The 19522-nt window shown below is 58.6% G+C and overlaps 1 protein-coding gene across 9 annotated transcripts in view; it reads right to left on the bottom strand.

Moving 5' to 3' along the window:
- The window catches only part of CHD3 (chromodomain helicase DNA binding protein 3), a 39170-nt gene extending 21252 nt beyond the window's left edge, over positions 1-17918 (bottom strand). For 4 of the 9 annotated variants that reach the window (XM_084764686.1, XM_084764692.1, XM_084764687.1 and 1 more), the window contains exons 1-20: positions 17636-17918; positions 13088-13200; positions 12201-12371; positions 11940-12064; positions 10712-10998; positions 10349-10479; positions 10041-10191; positions 9706-9896; positions 9180-9410; positions 8799-9002; positions 8442-8653; positions 7572-7703; positions 6843-6942; positions 6331-6522; positions 5997-6197; positions 5422-5559; positions 4984-5105; positions 4684-4857; positions 4295-4436; positions 4005-4136 (exon numbers count right to left, since the gene is read on the bottom strand). In XM_084764686.1, coding sequence (XP_084620812.1) covers positions 4005-4136; positions 4295-4436; positions 4684-4857; positions 4984-5105; positions 5422-5559; positions 5997-6197; positions 6331-6522; positions 6843-6942; positions 7572-7703; positions 8442-8653; positions 8799-9002; positions 9180-9410; positions 9706-9896; positions 10041-10191; positions 10349-10479; positions 10712-10998; positions 11940-12064; positions 12201-12371; positions 13088-13200; positions 17636-17903 — 3417 coding nt within the window. In that variant the 5' untranslated portion in view covers positions 17904-17918. The remainder of the gene's footprint in view (positions 1-4004; positions 4137-4294; positions 4437-4683; positions 4858-4983; positions 5106-5421; positions 5560-5996; positions 6198-6330; positions 6523-6842; positions 6943-7571; positions 7704-8441; positions 8654-8798; positions 9003-9179; positions 9411-9705; positions 9897-10040; positions 10192-10348; positions 10480-10711; positions 10999-11939; positions 12065-12200; positions 12372-13087; positions 13201-17635) is intronic. The other 5 variants (XM_084764691.1, XM_084764694.1, XM_084764690.1 and 2 more) reach the window with 4 other exon arrangements.
- Positions 17919-19522: the final 1604 nt, after the last annotated feature.

Genomic DNA, 19522 nt, shown 5'->3' with positions numbered 1-19522 from the left:
ACAGCCTCAGGCAGCTAGGGAAGGGCTCTAGCACAGCACAGCCTCCTGCAGCTAGGGAAGGGCTCTAGCACAGCACAGCCTCAGGCAGCTAGGGAAGGGCTCTAGCACAGCACAGCCTCCTGCAGCTAGGGAAGGGCTCTAGCACAGCACAGCCTCCTGCAGCTAGGGAAGGGCTCTAGCACAGCACAGCCTCCTGCAGCTAGGGAAGGGCTCCAGCACAGCACAGCCTCCTGCAGCTAGGGGAGGGCTCTAGCACAGCACAGCCTCCTGCAGCTAGGGGAGGGCTCTAGCACAGCACAGCCTCCTGCAGCTAGGGAAGGGCTCCAGCACAGCACAGCCTCCTGCAGCTAGGGGAGGGCTCTAGCACAGCACAGCCTCCTGCAGCTAGGGGAGGGCTCTAGCACAGCACAGCCTCCTGCAGCTAGGGAAGGGCTCCAGCACAGCACAGCCTCCTGCAGCTAGGGGAGGGCTCTAGCACAGCCTCCTGCAGCTAGGGAAGGGCTCTACCACAGCACAGCCTCCTGCAGCTAGGAAAGGGCTCTAGCACAGCACAGCCTCAGGCAGCTAGGGAAGGGCTCCAGCACAGCACAGCCTCCTGCAGCTAGGGGAGGGCTCCAGCACAGCACAGCCTCCTGCAGCTAGGGGAGGGCTCCAGCACAGCACAGCCTCCTGCAGCTAGGGGAGGGCTCTAGCACAGCACAGCCTCCTGCAGCTAGGGGAGGGCTCTAGCACAGCACAGCCTCCTGCAGCTAGGGAAGGGCTCTAGCACAGCCTCCTGCAGCTAGGGGAGGGCTCTAGCACAGCACAGCCTCCTGCAGTTAGGGAATGGCTCTAGCACAGCCTCCTGCAGCTAGGGGAGGGCTCCAGCACAGCACAGCCTCCTGCAGCTAGTGGAGGGCTCTAGCACAGCCTCCTGCAGCTAGGGAAGGGCTCTAGCACAGCACAGCCTCCTGCAGCTAGGGGAGGGCTCTAGCACAGCACAGCCTCCTGCAGCTAGGGGAGGGCTCTAGCACAGCACAGCCTCCTGCAGCTAAGGAAGGGCTCTAGCACAGCACAGCCTCCTGCAGCTAGGGAAGGGCTCTAGCACAGCCTCCTGCAGCTTGGGAAGGGCTCCAGCACAGCACAGCCTCCTGCAGCTAGGGGAGGGCTCTAGGACAGCACAGCCTCCTGCAGCTAGGGGAGGGCTCTAGCACAGCACAGCCTCCTGCAGCTAGGGGAGGGCTCCAGCACAGCACAGCCTCCTGCAGCTAGGGGAGGGCTCTAGCACAGCACAGCCTCCTGCAGCTAGGGGAGGGCTCTAGCACAGCACAGCCTCCTGCAGCTAGGGGAGGGCTCTAGGACAGCACAGCCTCCTGCAGCTAGGGAAGGGCTGTAGCACAGCACAGCCTCCTGCAGCTAGGGAAGGGCTCTAGCACAGCCTCCTGCAGCTAGGGAAGGGCTCCAGCACAGCACAGCCTCCTGCAGCTAGGGGAGGGCTCTAGCACAGCACAGCCTCCTGCAGCTAGGGGAGGGCTCTAGCACAGCACAGCCTCCTGCAGCTAGGGGAGGGCTCTACCACAGCACAGCCTCCTGCAGCTATGGAAGGGCTCTAGCACAGCACAGCCTCAGGCAGCTAGGGAAGGGCTCCAGCACAGCACAGCCTCCTGCAGCTAGGGGAGGGCTCCAGCACAGCACAGCCTCCTGCAGCTAGGGGAGGGCTCCAGCACAGCACAGCCTCCTGCAGCTAGGGGAGGGCTCTAGCACAGCACAGCCTCCTGCAGCTAGGGAAGGGCTCTAGCACAGCCTCCTGCAGCTAGGGAAGGGCTCTACCACAGCACAGCCTCCTGCAGCTAGGGGAGGGCTCTAGCACAGCACAGCCTCCTGCAGCTAGGGGAGGGCTCTAGCACAGCACAGCCTCCTGCAGCTAGGGGAGGGCTCCAGCACAGCACAGCCTCCTGCAGCTAGGGGAGGGCTCTAGCACAGCACAGCCTCCTGCAGCTAGGGAAGGGCTCTAGCACAGCACAGCCTCCTGCAGCTAGGGAAGGGCTCTAGCACAGCCTCCTGCAGCTAGGGAAGGGCTCCAGCACAGCACAGCCTCCTGCAGCTAGGGGAGGGCTCTAGCACAGCACAGCCTCCTGCAGCTAGGGGAGGGCTCTAGCACAGCACAGCCTCCTGCAGCTAGGGAAGGGCTCCAGCACAGCACAGCCTCCTGCAGCTAGGGGAGGGCTCTAGCACAGCCTCCTGCAGCTAGGGAAGGGCTCTACCACAGCACAGCCTCCTGCAGCTAGGGAAGGGCTCTAGCACAGCACAGCCTCAGGCAGCTAGGGAAGGGCTCCAGCACAGCACAGCCTCCTGCAGCTAGGGGAGGGCTCCAGCACAGCACAGCCTCCTGCAGCTAGGGGAGGGCTCCAGCACAGCACAGCCTCAAGCAGCTAGGGGAGGGCTCTAGCACAGCACAGCCTCCTGCAGCTAGGGAAGGGCTCTAGCACAGCCTCCTGCAGCTAGGGAAGGGCTCTACCACAGCACAGCCTCCTGCAGCTAGGGAAGGGCTCTAGCACAGCACAGCCTCAGGCAGCTAGGGAAGGGCTCCAGCACAGCACAGCCTCCTGCAGCTAGGGGAGGGCTCCAGCACAGCACAGCCTCCTGCAGCTCGGGGAGGGCTCCAGCACAGCACAGCCTCCTGCAGCTAGGGGAGGGCTCTAGCACAGCACAGCCTCCTGCAGCTAGGGAAGGGCTCTAGCACAGCACAGCCTCAGGCAGCTAGGGAAGGGCTCCAGCACAGCACAGCCTCCTGCAGCTAGGGAAGGGCTCTAGCACAGCACAGCCTCCTGCAGCTAGGGAAGGGCTCTAGCACAGCACAGCCTCCTGCAGCTAGGGGAGGGCTCCAGCACAGCACAGCCTCCTGCAGCTAGGGGAGGGCTCCAGCACAGCACAGCCTCCTGCAGCTAGGGGAGGGCTCTAGCACAGCACAGCCTCCTGCAGCTAGGGGAGGGCTCTAGCACAGCACAGCCTCCTGCAGCTAGGGGAGGGCTCTAGCACAGCACAGCCTCCTGCAGCTAGGGGAGGGCTCTAGCACAGCACAGCCTCCTGCAGCTAGGGGAGGGCTCTAGCACAGCACAGCATCCTGCAGCTAGGGAAGGGCTCTAGCACAGCCTCCTGCAGCTAGGGAAGGGCTCCAGCACAGCACAGCCTCCTGCAGCTAGGGAAGGGCTCCAGCACAGCACAGCCTCCTGCAGCTAGGGGAGGGCTCCAGCACAGCACAGCCTCCTGCAGCTAGGGAAGGGCTCCAGCACAGCACAGCCTCCTGCAGCTAGGGAAGGGCTCTAGCACAGCACAGCCTCCTGCAGCTAGGGAAGGGCTCCAGCACAGCACAGCCTCCTGCATCTAGGGGAGAGCTCTAGCACAGCACAGCCTCCTGCAGCTAGGGGAGGGCTCTACCACAGCACAGCCTCCTGCAGCTAGGGGAGGGCTCTACCACAGCACAGCCTCCTGCAGCTAGGGAAGGGCTGTAGCACAGCACAGCTCAGGCAGCTAGGGAAGGGCTCTAGCACAGCACAGCCTCCTGCAGCTAGGGGAGGGCTCTAGCACAGCACAGCCTCCTGCAGCTAGGGAAGGGCTCCAGCACAGCACAGCCTCCTGCAGCTAGGGGAGGGCTCTAGCACAGCACAGCCTCCTGCAGCTAGGGGAGGGCTCTAGCACAGCACAGCCTCAGGCAGCTAGGGAAGGGCTCTAGCACAGCACAGCCTCAGGCAGCTAGGGGAGGGCTCTAGCACAGAACCATCTTCGGCCATCTGCTCTTTTTATTTGAATACAGGGCCTCTCTACATTTAGACTTGCGTTGGCTCAGCATCACAAATTCAGTGATTATGGGCATGGGCCACCTTGCCTCCCAGAGTCAAGACAAGCTGTGGGTATGATTCCCCTCTGCCCTCGTAGAGCAGCCATGGGGACGAAGACAGGAAGTGCGGTCCGGGTGGTAAACGGCAACAGAATACAGACATGGAGAGAGGGCAGAGCGACGTCACCTGTGAGAAGATGAGCACTCTGTGACCTTGCTCCTTCAGTTTCCTCAGCATTTTCTGCAGCAGCATGAGCTTGCCTGATGACTTGATCAGCGCCCCGCCCTCATACGCCCCACTGGGGAGTTTTGGAGACTCCTGAAAAGAGGGGAAAAGGAGAAAGAGTCAGGAAGCTTAACTACAGTCCCCACCCTTCTCAAGGTCAGAAGCTTGGCCCTGCAACTCAGCTCCATGCCTAAGCTAACCCAGACCCTCCCGGCGAACCCATGCGACCGGTCCCTGCTCTCTGCCCCTACCATGGCGGCCACAGGGAAGAGGTACGGGTGGTTACAACACTTCTTCAGATCCATCATGATGTTGAGCAGTGACACCTGGTTCCCACCGCCTCGTGAATTCAAGGCCTCAAAATTTCGAGTTAGGATGTACTTGTAGTATTTCCTAAAGACCAGGGTAGGGATGTACAAGAGATACAAACAATAAAGGAGCCTTCTGTTTTCTTTTTTACACAGAGTTTCTCTGTGTAACCCCAGCTGTCCTGGAACTCATTCTGTAGACCACGCTGGCCCCAGACTCAAGAGATCTGTGCCACCACTCCCAAGAGGAACCACTTCTAAGACGGCACTTGGCCCCAACTCGTGCAAAGCTATCGCCCGATCCCCACCGCCAAGCACAGCCCAAGTCTCACTTCTGCATAGGGCTTAGCTCCACTCGGACAATGAGCTCTGTCTTAGCAGGCATGTTCTTAAAGACGTCAGCCTTGAGCCTCCGCAGCATGTGCGGCCCCAGCAGGTCATGCAGTTTCTTTATTTGGTCCTCTTTGGAGATGTCGGCAAACTCCTCCAGGAAGCCTTCCAAGTTGCTAACAGACACAAAGAGAAAAGCAGTCAGACAGCGGAGGACGTTCTTCACCTCTGACCTCGGGCTCTGCCTCCTACAACTCTCCAAGCTGCTTTTCCTCCCGCAGAGCACTGGGTGAGCCACTTACTTAAACCTCTCTGGAGTGAGGAAGTTCAGCAGGTGGAAGAGCTCCTCCAGGTTATTCTGCAGTGGGGTCCCCGTCAACAGCAGCTTATGATCTATCTTGTAGCCATTAAGGACCCTGAAAAACTAGGAAGTGGGACACGGACAGGCAGAAGAAAGGGTTTTCAGTGGCAAGTGGCTGTGTCACCTCGTAGACTTTTCCCTTTTTTGCCAGCTCCTGAATTGCCATTTCCCTCAGGATCAGAGGCCCAAGTCCCCAGCCCTCCCCTCCTGCAGCACAGTCCTTTCCCCAGCTTCCCAGGCTACAACAACCCCCAAGGCTGTTGAGTTTTGTTTTGTTTTCTTTGTTTTAAGGATCAAGGCAGGTGGGGCTCAGCTTCCAAGCTCTCGCTCAGCTCACTCGCTTGCTCGCCCGCCGCTTGCTGCCGGGGGCCTGGCTCACCTTGGACTGGTTGTTCTTCAGCCGATGAGCTTCATCCACCACTAGACAGGCCCAGCGGATGGAGCCAAGTGCTGCCTGATCAATGGTGATCAGCTCGTATGACGTCAGGAGAACATGGAACTTCACCTGGGCCTCTCTCTGCCAACAGAAGCACTGCCCAGTCACCTGCCAGCCCCCCTCCAGGCCCCCCTCCAGGCCCCCCCAGCCCCCCCACATGCCAGCCCCCCTCCAGCCTCCTTCCAGCCCCCCACCTGCCACCACCCCTGTAGCCCCCCTCCAGCCCCCCACCTGCCCTCCCCCCTCCAGCCCCCTACCTGCCCTCCCCCCTCTAGCCCCCCCTCCAGCCCCTCCCTTTATGAAGAACCACGTGAGCCCCTCAGGAGGCCAGGAGTTCTAACCTCCACAGGGAGCACAGCCCTGGGTCTCCACCCCTACGCCCAGGACTGGCAGAGTTGTGCATGCTCCCAGGAGACTCCACTATGGAGTACAGAGGCACAGAGATAAGGAGAGGAATTCCTGGTTGGGACAAAGAGTGACAGATCTGAGGGTCTAAACGCATGAGACAGGGGACCTACCTTCATCTTGAAAGCTTTCTTCCCGCCTTTTATGGCGTTATCCTCAAAGGAGAACTCATTTTCTCGAATGATGGCCCGGCTGTCCTTGTCACCCGTGTACGTGACCACATAGAACTTGGGTGCCCACATCTGGAACTCCCGTTCCCAGTTGATGATGGTGGAGAGTGGGGCGCTCACCAGGAAGGGGCCTTTTGTGTGGCCCTGAGAGTAAAGGGTGGAAGCCCGTTAGCCCTGCTCAGGGTGGACACAGAAGTCTGCCTGCTCTGGCCTTCCGCCCTTCACCCCCATCCAGGTGAGGACTCAGCCCCCTAGGGGCCCAGAGCCCGACGCACACCTCCTTATAGAGCGAGTAGAGAAAGACGATGGTCTGGATGGTCTTGCCCAGCCCCATCTCATCAGCCAGGATCGTGTCCGTGCCCTGGGCCCAGGAGAAGCGCAGCCAGTTGAGCCCCTCCAGCTGGTACATGTGCAGTGTGCCTCCCGTGGCCGTGATAAACCGTGGCTGAGTCTCGTATTTCACTGTAGGCTGTGGAGTCGGGACACAGCAAGGTTCAAGGGAACAGCTGAGGCTCCTCTGCCCTGCCCTGGCACTGGTGTCAGGGTAGCTTACAACCCCCTCAGCCTCGGACTGAGCTGAGTTCTGGTCTTCAGTCTTCCTCCCTTCCCCTCCCCTCGGCCCCTAAACCAACACCCAGCACAGCGCGAGGAAGCTCAGGAAGGAACGGGCTGCCACTGCGGTAGCACTCCAGGCCCTACGCCAAGACCCTGGGCCGCTGCTCAGAGGCTGCTGACCGTGTCAGAGCAGTCGGCCCCAACGCTGCAGTGGCAGGAAAAGCGAGAGCTTACGTCATTAGTCGGCGAGCTGGGAGGCCCGTCACCCTGTAACTCCTTCTTCTTCTTCTTATACTTGCGGGGTTGCGCAGGGTCCTCGCCCATAATTAGCTCACTGAGGAAAGAGTGGGCGTCCGAGTGAGGCCTGGTCCTCAGGCGCACCCCACTTCTCTAAATCCATTCCAGACCCGCCTTCCTCTGCCTAAAACCTTCTCTCATTTTCTTTCTTCAAAGTGTTTAAAGAAAAAAATCTCATTACGGTTACAGAGGACAGAGGTCCCCGGACAGCGAGGTCCCCGGACAGCGAGGTCCCCGGACAGCGAGGTCCCCAGACAGCGAGGTCCCCGGACAGCTTGTGGAAACTGCCCTCTCCTTCCACTGTGCGGACCCTAGGGCACACGCTCAGGCTGCCAGTCTCAGAGGCAGGTGCCGTCACCCACCAAGCCGTCTCGCCGCCCTCTCCTACGCTTTCTATCCCAGCTACTGGGGCTCCTGGAGAGCCAACCCTTCTCTTCCATTTATCCTAGGACCCATTTCTCAGACCAGATCTTATTTCCCCTTCTCCTGGGCATCCTTCCAGGCTGGCCACATCTTACTGCTCCACCTTGTACTATGCCTAGCAAACCCAGCCGAAGCCCCGGCCAAGGCCAGGCTGCCCCTTCCCCCCCACCTGAGTTTTCATGCTCTGTGAGCTGCGGCCCCTCCCCCCCCCCCCCAGGTTTTCACGCGCTCTGAGCCGCTCACCGGTGTCTCCAGTAGCTCTGCTTCTGGTCCTCGTATTCGGGGATGTTCATTTCGTCCTCCTCCCACGTGGACTGGTCGTAAGGCAAGTCCTTCCACTTCACAAGGTAGTGGTAGCTCCCCTTCTTGTCCATACTGTTGCGCAGGGAAACCAAGAAGAGAGGTAAGAGGGGAAAAAATAACAGGGTCAAACATCGCACAGAGTGCTGACAGACACAGCGTCTGCTGCCTTAGCCTTCTCGGGATGGTATGTAAAAGCCGGCCACCACAGAGCGTGGCCGGAGAGCCGGCACTGCCGCTCACGTAAAAGCCGGCCACCACAGAGCGTGGCTGGAGAGCGGGCACTACCGCTCATGTAAAAGCCGGCCACCACAGAGCGCGGCCACAGAGCCGGCACTGCCGCTCACGTAAAAGCCGGCCACCACAGAGCGCGGCCACAGAGCCGGCACTGCCGCTCACTTACCCAGACAGGACTCTGAGTGGCTAACGTGAGCCAGCCATGGATGGGGTACTAGACTGGTGAGCAAACCAACACATGTCCCGCTGATCACTCACACCTCAGTGCAGGAGAGCTAGTGCCAGGCAGTAGTGAACACTGCTCTGGAACACTCATCTGCACAGCGTGTTTCTCGGTTCGTTTGCACGCCCCACCCCCACCCCACACTACTAGAGGCCAACAGCGCTGGACTGAGCTTTCCTCCCGCTTTCTCAAGTCCCCGACAAGACACCGGGCCAGAAGGGCTGGGGCTGCAGAGACTGAGGTTTGGTGACTGAAGCCAAACCTCAGCTGGACCTTCAGCTTCTGCAGGGCCACTGCCAGCGGTGGGGCGGTGTCGCGGTCTGGGTGAGCCTCTCCCCAGAGCAAGGACGCACCTATGGTTGATGATGCGGTGCACGGTCATCCACTCCGGCTTGATGCCGAAGCGGTAGTACTTCTCCTCCATCTCCGCGTACTGCGGGTCCTTCACCTTGCGCTTGCCGCTCTTCCCGTCATCTTCCCCGGAGCCGTAGTCCAGCGGCGGCGGCTCGTCCATGTCGTTCTTCCGTTGGTAGTTACGGTACATCACCAAGTGGAAGATTTCCAGCTGATGGGGCAAAGGGGAGAGACAAGAGATGGCCTCCAAAGACAGCAAGGGAGGGGGCGGCCCAGAGGGTGGGGAGGCGGGCTGCGGGGGGGCGGGGCGGGGGGAACGGGACACACTGGTGAACAGGAAGGACTGGCCTCTGTACCTGAAGCTCCTTGGCCCAGGAGCAGTGCCAGTAGGACAGTCCCACCCACTTGACAAAGAACTCTCGCTCCGACCGGCCTTGAAGAGGGCGAGGGGGTGGGACATCTGGATTCCCGTCCGCCTGCTGCGGCGCTGGCACTGCCACAGGTGGCTCCCCCCATCGCCAGTGCAAGATCTTCTGAACACGGCCCTTCAGCACGGGACACTTCGGGGTGGACGCATGAGAGAAAGAGGAGGGAAAAAGCAAACAGAGTCCCTTGTTAGGGAAGACAAAGGCACAGCAAGGGGTGCGGGCTGGGGAAGAGCTGGGTGTTTGGGCCCCCCTGAAATGGGTGGCAGGTGGGGCTGGACAGCGAGCACTGTGAGGCGCGGCTCCACTTACTGTGCACCGTGGGCACAGCCACTCGCCGTGGGGGATGTCAGGCAGCGGGGGGTTCAGACAGTGGATGTGGTAGGAGGAGATGCAGGCGTCGCAGCACAGGAGCTCCCCACCGTCCTTGCACACCCGGCAGTACTCCATGTGGTCATCCTCCTCCTCCTTCTCTCCTTCCTCCCCCTCCTCTTCGTACTCCTCCTCCTCTTCCTTGGCCTCCCACTGTACCCCCTCCTTCTCCTAGGAGGCCAAGAGCAGACAGAGATAGACAGAGGAAGATATGAAGAGATGGGGAAACTGAGGCAAAACCAAGATGACTGAGCCCTGGAACATGCGTAAGAGTTTCACGGGGCCTACCAAACAGGACACCCCAACTTTCCAAAATTACTGACTCTGGGAACAAAGCGTTGAAAGAAGGGACCAGGTCAGGATTCTGGACTCTCGAGCACCTACTGCTGAGAAGCCCGGGAGGCTGTTAAGAGAAAGTGAGAGGAGGAAGAAGAGACAGGCGGGAGCCTGAGGGTGTGGCACTCACACAGTGCGGGCAGCTCCACTTGCCCTCGGGAGCCCGGTCAAGCTCAGGGTCAAGGCAGACGAGGTGGTAGGCACGCGGGCAGGTGTCGCACAGAATAATCTCCCCGCCCTGCTGGCACACCTCACAGTAGTCCTGGTGATCCGTCTCATAGCCGTCAAGCTCCTCCCCGGCCACTGCAGGACAGCCCGGGACTGTCATGTACCCCCGCCAGGGAAAAGAGAACAGAAAAAGAAAGAAAGGGGTTCAGGGAAAGACAGGGAGAAGAGCTGAATGGAGAAGAGCGACCACACAGGAAGGAGGCGGTCCGAGGGGGTCACATGTGAGAGCACCCTTACCCTTTTTCTTCTTCCTTCCTGGCCGGCCTCGCTTCAGTTTCTTGGCACGGACAGGGCCGTCGGGCCGGCCTGAGGCACTGTGGACGCTGCCACTGTCCAGGTCTGACTCCTCGGCCTCTGGTTCAGGGCCCTCGTCACTCTGAAAAACATACTGCCCATAGCCCCGCTGCCGTGAGTCAGGTGTACCTCGCTATACCCACTGCCCTCCATCCCTGGACCAGAGGTCGCCACCCCGGCCTCCCTCATGGAGGGCCCATGGATCTCAGCCCGACACCCCGATGTTTAGCAGACAGGATAGGGCTGCTCACCGAGCCCGGCTTCTTCCTCTTGCCACCCAGCAGCCCAAGCTTGATCTTGAGTGGCGCCATCTTCTTCCCTCGAAGCTTCTTGCGCCCATCGGGCACTCGGGGGTTCTTATTTCGCCTCTTGTGGCCCGGACCTGAGCGAGAGGCGGGAGGAGCGAGAAGACCCACAGGCGTGACACATCCCGGTAGAGTAAGAGCCACGGGGACTCTGGACCGGGCCACGGGCCACGGCTTCCCGGCTCCCCTTCCTCGGAGGCCTCCACCCCACCCCCGCCCCCCGCAGCTGTCAAGGCTGGGAAAGCGTGGGTTGTGGAGTCATGCGGTTTGGAAAGAGGGGGACAGAGGTGGGAAGAAGGGGGCTCCTACCTTTGCCCTCTTTGGTTTTGGCTCTTCTGATGGGTGGGGGCTGGGTTTCAGGAGCGGGGGGTGGTGGAAGGGCAGGGGGGGGTCCAGATGGTGCAATGGGGGTGGCTGAGGAGACAGCAGCTGACACCTGCTCGGCTACAGCTGCTGCTGCTGCCGCCGCCGCAGCCGCCACAGCAGCTGCCGACCCTTTGAAGGGGTTATTGGCGCTGAACTCCCTCCACTTGGCCCCCAGGATGGTCATCATCTTCGACATCGGGATCTTAGGGTTCTTCTTAGCAATTAGGGGCCTGAAGACACAGAGGCAGGAAACTCAGGCCCTTCACAGATGGGCTAGGAATCCCACCATCTCCCCGCACCAGTTAAGTCTATGCTAACAGTCCTGAGTGGGAAAAATTTGTCCTATTAGGAAAAAAATATTAATTTAAGGAACTGACTAAGTAAAAAGAAGCTGAGAGGAAGATGTATTCGATTTTCTGCATTTTATTGAATTCCATGGAACCTGAACAAAGCTTCCCTTGGGACAGTTTGAAAGAGGCAAACATCACGCTTTCCTCTAAGGGGTGTGCTAAGCCCCTCTTCAGTGCTGCCTGCAGCAGGGTACGACATCCCCGAGGACAGCTCCCAGTTAGCATCCCTGGAGCCTAGGTACCAACTGTACTGGGCTAAGCACTCAGCATCCTGCCAGCTCCACACAGGCTCCAGCCAGGCATTAGTTCCGGTTTACAGATAAGGAAGCTGAGAACGGAAGAGATGAGGTGACTGGCCAAGAAGAGCCAGGGCACTAAGCTGCTGCCCACTGTCCCCGCCTCTCAAGGCACTGGCACTATCCCTGCCTCCCCAGCCACTGCAGCGCAAGGCCTGCTGCTGTCAGTGCCTGAGCTGGGGTCACCGGGACTTAGGGAAGGGTTTTGAAGACTCTTGGACTGTGATGTCACCCAGGTCTAGTCTAGAGAAGTTACAGAGAGAAAAATGGACCAGTCGAGAGCGGAAGGCTCAGTCCTTCCTGTCCGCGCCGTCTTCTAGTTCTGGAAAGCTCTCTAACGCAGTACTAGACATGACCTCTGCCTCCACGACCTGAGGCAAAGGTGGACTCTTAGATGAGACTGACAGAGCCCAGACCAAGAGACTGAATTTGTGTATAAAATTATCTGTGCACATGCTGTGAATTTCTCTAGGAAGCATTTTCTTAGGTTTTAAGCAGACCCAGAGAGGCCAAGCTCCGCGGTACCTCATGAACTGACTGAAGGCTTTGTAGTTGGTGAGTGTGTGGTAGTCCTCCTCAGAAAACACGTGTTCCACATCCTCCAGGCCCCAGGTCAGAAGCAGGGTTGCCGATGACTTCTGCTCCGCCTGCTGAGTGGGGCACAGTGTGGTAAGGTGGGGCCCAGCCCCCCCCCACTGTCCCCCTCCCCCCTGCAGCCCCGCCCCTGCGGCATCCTCCACCCTGTGCCATCTCTGGCGCTCACCCCTACGTCACAATTCTACTTACCTTTTGTCCCCCGTCTCCTTCTCCCCTTTTCCTCCTCTTTGTTTTTTTCTCTTTTTTTTCTCGGTGCTTCCTTCTTCGTTTCCGACCTGGCCCGGTGCCATATTCGCTGCCTCCACTCTCTGACTTCTCCCGGTACTCCTCTCGCTCGGAGCCAAATTCCTCCTCACTGTCCTAAGGAAGAGAAACAAGAATAGCATTTATTCGTTCTTACCGTGTGCCAAGAACTGTTCTTAGCGCAAAACATATTTTATCTCTTTCCATCTTTACAACTATCCTATGAAACAGCAATTGATCTATATATATTCACTTTTTTTTTTTTTTAATCAGAGGAAATTGAGGCACAGGGAGTTAAATAAACTGCCCGGGAGGCAGAGGCCCTCCAGGCTCTGCACTCATGCCCCAAGACTGTGGTTTGCTTTTTCCTTCAGTATTGGGCTCAAACATGTGGGGCAAGCTCTCTACCACTGAGCTACCCCCAGCAGGACAGTGTGCTCTCAACTGTGTCTCTCAGATGGTAGACAACTGGACTTTCCCCCACCCCCCAAGACAGGGCTTCTCTGTGTAGCCTTGGCTTCCCCCTGACTCGCTTTATAGACCAGGCCGGCCTGGAACTCACAGAGATCCGCCTGCCTCTGCCTCCCAAAGTGTCGGGATTAAAGGCGTGCGCCGCCATGCCCGGCTACAGCTGGGCTCTTTACCAGGTTGGAGAAAGTGAGGTTGGGGGGGTCTAGGTCCAAGAGATACAGATGAGATACATGAATGGGGTTGCCCAGCCTCTTGACTTTAGGAACCCCACTACCCAGGTACCCAGGACCAGAGAAAAACATCATTCTCTGGGGAGGGGCCTCCTGGGCCTCTCTACAGCGTTAGGGACCCTGCGCACTCACGAGCTTCTTGCGTTTCCGGGGTTTGCCTGGCTTCTTCTCCTTCTGTTTCTTGGGTCCTCGCTTTCTCTTCTTCACACCCAGTGCTGAAGGCAGCAGCCGAATAGCATCCTTATCTTTGGAGAAGAAAGTACCAGGAAACTTGAACTTGGAGCGTCCCCTTCTCACCACCTCAGCCACTCTCTAGGAACCCAGGCATTGACGCCGCTGAATTTCCCTGCCCTTCAACAACGCAAACACAATCCTTCTAGTATTCTGAGATCCTCTGGTTCTGGATGGGAGGTCAAGGGTCAGACAGGAGGACCAGCCAAGCCACTCCCTGCCCGTCCCCCACTAACAAGGGACCAGACTCTAGGCCACCGGCTCAGACTGTGGCAGGTCCTCTCAGTTCTCGCCAGGGCTCCTCCTGCCTTCCCCCTCACTTTGCCAGCTGGCAGCTTGCCCAGGAGCCGGGGAAGCCATGCCCAGCTGCTGGCCTGGCCTGACCCCAGCACTTGGAGTAGGGAGACACAAGCTGGCAGCTCCCTAAGCCAGATGCTGAGAAGGCAGAAGCCAAAGGTGGACACCTGGGCTCTCACACAAACACACCGGGGCCCTGACATCCTGTCTGCCAAGAGCGAGGCCTCTGTTTACATTTTCCTGGATAATCACACCAACACCGTGCCGCCACTGGAGCAAAAGAAATTCTCAGCTAGTCATCCTAGCCTCTTGCCCACGGGACCAGTATCTGCTTCCATCACGGCCCAAGTCAGCAAAAGGAAGTCTACGCAGTTCTCTAAACATCCTTCTCCCAGAGGACGGGAGTACATCTGCCACTACGCCTATTCCCAGTGGCCCTGCCCTTTATCCCATGGCCTCACCTTCCACCTCTGTCTCAGACAAGCTGACCCCATCTACGTACAAGTACTGCAGGGACACAAGCAAGGAATGTAATCACAGACACACACACCTGATGTACGTAGTCTCAAATACACACATACACACACACACACACACACCCCACACACCCTGCTGTACCTGCCTCCACACAGCTATGTCCCTGGCTCTCTTGCCAGAGGGCCCTGTCAGAGGGTCCTGGGCAGGGTCTCTGATACCCCACCACCCCGTGCTCCCTGATCCCTGCCAGCCTGCTCGAGTTGTTAAATTAAGCCCTGATACCACACAGAAATGGGGCCCTGGTTTACCTACCACCCCCACCAATCACTAGACTAACCAGCCAGACCTGTCTTGTCCAAGTAGAGGCAGCTGCAGCCAGAGGGGGAAAGCCAGGGCTTGGCCTAGACTCTAGCTCTAGGACAGACAAGCTTCTTTCCAGAACGGGCCAAGGGAAAATTAGCCACAATTAACACCCCAGGCCTGGGTTTCCGATCTGACCCTACCTTCCCTTCCACCTCCATTACCCCTTGTCCCCGTGAGCAAAGACGCTCTGGAACAAGGTGTGGGCACGCAAAGGGGACTGCCTGCCCAGAGTCAGTGTGTGAAAAATGATCCAGGGCTGTAATAGGAAGTCGGACGTCATGCCCAGCAGCTGGCTCCCCTTAACTCTGGGGACTTGGGTTAACACGAACATGGAAACGAAGACCACGGGGCAAGTGGCAAGGGCAGGCCAGGCCCCGCCAACTGGCTAAGGATCAGGGAAGTGGCCCGCCCCGGGTCACCCTGGGTGTGTGGGGCGAGGCGGCCTGTGAACTCCACTTCCCACCCGGCCCAGCAGGAGGTTCTCAATTTTAGGCCGACGTCGGCGGCCAGCAAAGGGGAAGGACGGCGAGGAGAGGCAAGGGAGGGTAATAAAGCAAATCTAAGGCCCAACCTCTGTCTCAGCAGCCTCTCAAAGCTGGCGGCGAGCCCAGACTCTCCCACACGCCGGCTCAGATCGCGGGAAGACGGGGAGGGCGAGGGCGGAGCCTGGCCGTGGGGCTGTGGGAGGAGCCTGAGCCAGAGCCTTCCTCCCGCCCCTCTCTCCTAATCTCGCCATCAATCTCTCACACTTATATTTATTTTTTTTCCTCTAAAATTCCCCTCCCTCCCCCACCACGAACCTCCATAATAGGTCTGCCGCACATGCGTACTGAAGGCAGGAGGTGGGTTTGTATTTTCAGACCTTTTGCAAAGAAACTACCAGAATTTTCCGCACCACCCACAATCATTTCCCCACCCCCATCCCCACCCCCCCCAAGGAATCACATCTATATATTATGTTATATTATTTCTCTAGACTTGCCAGAAGGGGGAGGGAGAAGAAATGAGGGGTTTTTTTTCCTTTAGCTTCCTGCTCCCTTCCCCCACCAACACGAATGCTATTATTTTAAACGTTTAACAATGTAAGGAGACTGGAGCGAAGGGGGAAGGGATAAAAATTGGTCTTGGGTAAGAATGTAAAACAAAATGGTGAGAATCAAAGCAGTCGCACTGAAAAACAATGGAAGGCTCTCACGAGTACAAATTCATATTCCAGAAAGAGACGAGGGCGGGCAGCCTGAGCCGAGCTCCTTAGAGGAGACTTATTTTCCCCACACTTAGGTAGACGGATAATGAGCACGCTAAAAATATTTTCCGAAAGTTTTACCTCAGAAAGTCATCTGAGGGGGTGTATCTGGGTCACTTTGACTTGGAGGGCTGGAAGGGAAACGGAATTGCCCAGAGAGACAGAGGAGGTGAGCGTTCATTTCAAATATAAAAATTTAAAAGCGTTTGACGTTTCTCAAGGATTCAGAAAGCAAAGGAGGGGGAGGGAGAGGGGGAGGGAGGGAGGGAGGGAGGCCGCCACACAAAGACCCACCTCGACCTTAGACTCTTTCATTCTCCTCTCTAACAGGCACCCAGCTTCGGGGATCAAAACCAGACCCCGAGTTCAGGACAGTTAGGCAAGAGTTACCGGTCCCCTGGCTCACCTGACAAGCCCTTCCACCCCTTTCTCACACCTTGCCTTAGGCAGCCCGGCGGGCAGCCCTCTCCCCACGACCTGCTAGTCTCACCCCCCGCCCCACGCGAGTTCTGCGGGCTCGCTGGGATAACTTTTTCCTAAACTTTTCCCCCTTTTCGGGTAACCCTGGCGGGGTGGAGGGGTGGGAGCGCGGGGGTGGGCTTTACCCAGTCTGCATTAAACACTTTATTCGCCACCCACCCACCCCCAGCCCCAACGCGAGCGGCATAAAGTCTCACGCTGGTCAGCACCATAGTTTTACAAATAATGTGTTGAAGTTTGGTGCATCTGGGCTGCCCCGCCGCGGGAGACTTGGGGTGCGGTGCGTGTCCCCCGGGCTGAGGTTACCGGGGCCCACCCTAAGGCAGAGCGAACCCCGCTCCACCTGGAGGGTGGTCTGGGGGGGGGGGACACTGCTGGACGTCTGTCCCCAGCACCGCCGGACGCGCTGCTCGGAGCGCCAGGGGACCTGTCACCTCGGGGAGAAGGGTGCTGAGTGGCCATGGTCAAGCGCGCAGCAGCCGGGTGGGCAGCTCACGCCCCCCAGCGTGGTCAGGGTGTGTGGGTGGCTTGGCCGGCCGAGTGACAGTGAATGGCAGCCACGTGAGAGTCACAGCTGGGCAGTTCGGCCACCTCAGACTGACGGGGTCACAGGGGTGGGGGGGTGGAGGGGGTGGGAGGAGGAGGGGGCTGCACTTGACACAAAAGAGCCGGGGGCAGAGATGACGAGGGTGGGGCTGGCCCCGTGTAGGGGGTGGGGGGGGTGAGTGTGGCTTCCCCAGACACTCTCCGGTCTCCCCTCATCCGAAGTGACCCGAGAGCTGGAAGGCCAGCTGGGGGGGGGGGGGAAGCAGGGGAGTTTGGGGGGGGGGGGAGGAGTGGAGGGTAGGTAGGTCCAAGTCTTTACTCCAGGAAGTGGCCCGCGTGGAGTGTGGTCACCACCTGCCCCGAGTCACCAGCCGCTACAGACATGCACACGACCCCTCCCCTCCCCTCCCCCGCGTGCCACCGCACGCCCCTGAGTTGGCGGGCACCGAAGTCCCTGCAGGTGGAGGGGCTGGTCCGCCGGGCCACCGTCCCACCTCTGCCCGCCCAAGTCCCCCGCGGAGGGCGTCGGGGGGGGGGGGTGGAGAGGGTAGCGGTCAGCTCCACACATCCCGGACCCCACGGCGGGGGGGGGGGGGGAGGGAGAGCGGAGGCCGAGCCCGTGGGGCGCTCACGCCGGCCGCCCCTCCCCCCACGCGCCCCTCCCCCCACGCCGCCGTCCGGTCGCCGGGGTCTCCGCGATCGGTCCCTCGCTCGGCCTAGGAGCGGGCTGGGGGGGGGGGGGGGGGACGGGACCCTGGCTTCGCCACGGCCGTTTCCTGCCTAACCCCCTCCCCGCCGAGGGTAAAAAAAAAATCTCCTCCCCCGAAAGCCGCGACCAAGTGGCCCGGTCCGCGCGCGCAGCTCGCTCCCAGCGCTCTCCAGCCCGGGCGGCGGCGGCGGCGGAGGAGGAGGAGGGGTGCGGCGGGGGAGGGGAGGAGGCCTGGCCCCGAGGCCGCCGCGGGGACCGCGGGCACCGGCCGGGCGCGGGGGACTCGGCTCGGCGGCTCGGCACGGGCCCCGGGGGTCGGGCGGACGCTTACCTGGCGGCGGGGGCGGCGGCGGCAGCGGCGGCGGCGGCGGCAGCGGCGGCGGGAAGAGGTGGCAGCTGGGGGGGCTGTGGCGGTCGCGGCCCCGGTCGTGGCCGGGCCCGCGCCCGAGTACTCCCTCTTCGTCGTCCTCCTCATCGTCCTCCTCGGCCGCCTCCACCTCCTCCTCCTCCTCGTCGCCCTCTTCTTCCTCCTCTTCTTCCTCCTCCGACACCACCATCTCCTCCTCCTCCTCCTCCTCGTCCCTCAGAGGGGAAGCCATCCTGTGGCTCTGGCCCCCCCACCACCCCCCCACCCACCGCCCGCCCGCCTCCCCCACCGCTACCACCACCACCTCCTCCTCCTCCTCCTCCTCCTCCTCCTCGGCGGCGGCGTCCTCCTCCTCCTCCTCACCGCCTCCCCCAGCCCCCCAAACCCCCGGGCCACCCCCCTCCAGAACACCCACCCCCGGGGCCGGCGTCTGAGGAGGGGGGCCGCACCACCCCCAAAAATGTTCTTGGAAAAATTTTAAGGACTTTTTCCCCCTTCTCTCTTTCCTCCCAAGAGAACAAGAAAGGAAGATCGTTTTTTTAAAAAAATTATATATATATGTATATAAAAGTTTTCGACTTCTCTCTACCCCCCTCGGTTGCTTTAAATATATTTAAATTCTGAGGGGGGCGCTCAGAAATATTTCTCAGAGCTGAGGCACTAAGATGGCCGCCTTGAAATTATTTTTAAAACAACCCCCCCTCCAGCACCGCCACCCCCTCTATAAAGAAAGAGAGACGGGGGTAAAATCCCCTTTTAAAACAAGATGGCTGGCTTAATATTTCATTTTTCATACACCCCCCTCTTCTCCCTGTTACATCCCACCTTCAAGCTTCTACTCAGAAACCCACTAATTTCTCCCTTTTTTCATAACTGATTAGTGCACAGATTAATACATTTTCCTTGTGTATTGAGAGAGAGAGAGAGAGTGTGTGTGTGTGAGTGTGTGTGTGTGTGTGTTGGGGGGCATGAAGGATTTCTGCATAAAACAAAAATGGCTGCTGTGACTTAACTCCCCCCCTTATAAAAATATTTGGGGGGGCATTAATCAGTACTCATGCTCAGTCTGACATCAGCATAAATTGTTAAAGGTTAACTAGTTAGATACTAGTCCAACTAGACTGAATTTTTCTTTTCTTTACTAGTCTTGTTCCTCCCCCACCTTCCTTCTCTAAAGAAAAGCTTTTTTTTTTTTCTGAATACTTCAGAAGGGAGTGGTTTGATGTGAAGGTTTTTTTTTTCCTTCAGGCATTGAAAAGGAAAAAGATGAAATATATGTTTATATATAACTCTGCATACCTCATTGAAGTCAAAATGCATTTAATTGTGTACGTATCTTTTAAATGAGAAACGGTACTGGGTTTTTTTTCTTCTTTCTTAAAAAAAAGTGACAAATCCTAGTGACTTTTGGGGGAGAGATATGAATAGATACGATGATTGAGTTTTTTTCAAAGGAGTCCATGTTTGAGTCTCTCCTTCGCCCAGCCTTTTCAGTGTTTTGTAATTGTTGTAAATTTTATCTCTACTCTTTCCCCCTTTCCCTCCCCCAGTTGCTTGCTTGTAAACGCGTCTGACTTGAGAAAATAATTTGGGGGTAAATCGGACAGATTTTTTAGAGTAAAGAGAGGAAAGACAAATCTTAAAATTGTGAAATTCTTTTCTCTTTTCTCCTGTTTCAGTGTGCAGTCGCGCCCTCCATGGTCTTCAACACTGCTAAAGTAGGAGAAACTGAGGCATGGGGAAAGAGGAAAGTAGCTGACTGAGAAAAGGACAGAGGCAGGGAGCACACTCAAGCCTTCTCACTGGACCGGCTGAGCCATGATTTCCACCTGGATCCCAGTGTTTATCTTG

Source organism: Acomys minous (assembly GCF_964271855.1).
Source record: "Acomys minous genome assembly, chromosome: 16".
In the NCBI taxonomy this organism is placed as follows: Eukaryota; Metazoa; Chordata; class Mammalia; order Rodentia; family Muridae; genus Acomys; species Acomys minous.
The sequence above is the reverse complement of the archived record's forward strand: the minus strand, read 5'-3'. Positions and strand labels throughout refer to the sequence as shown.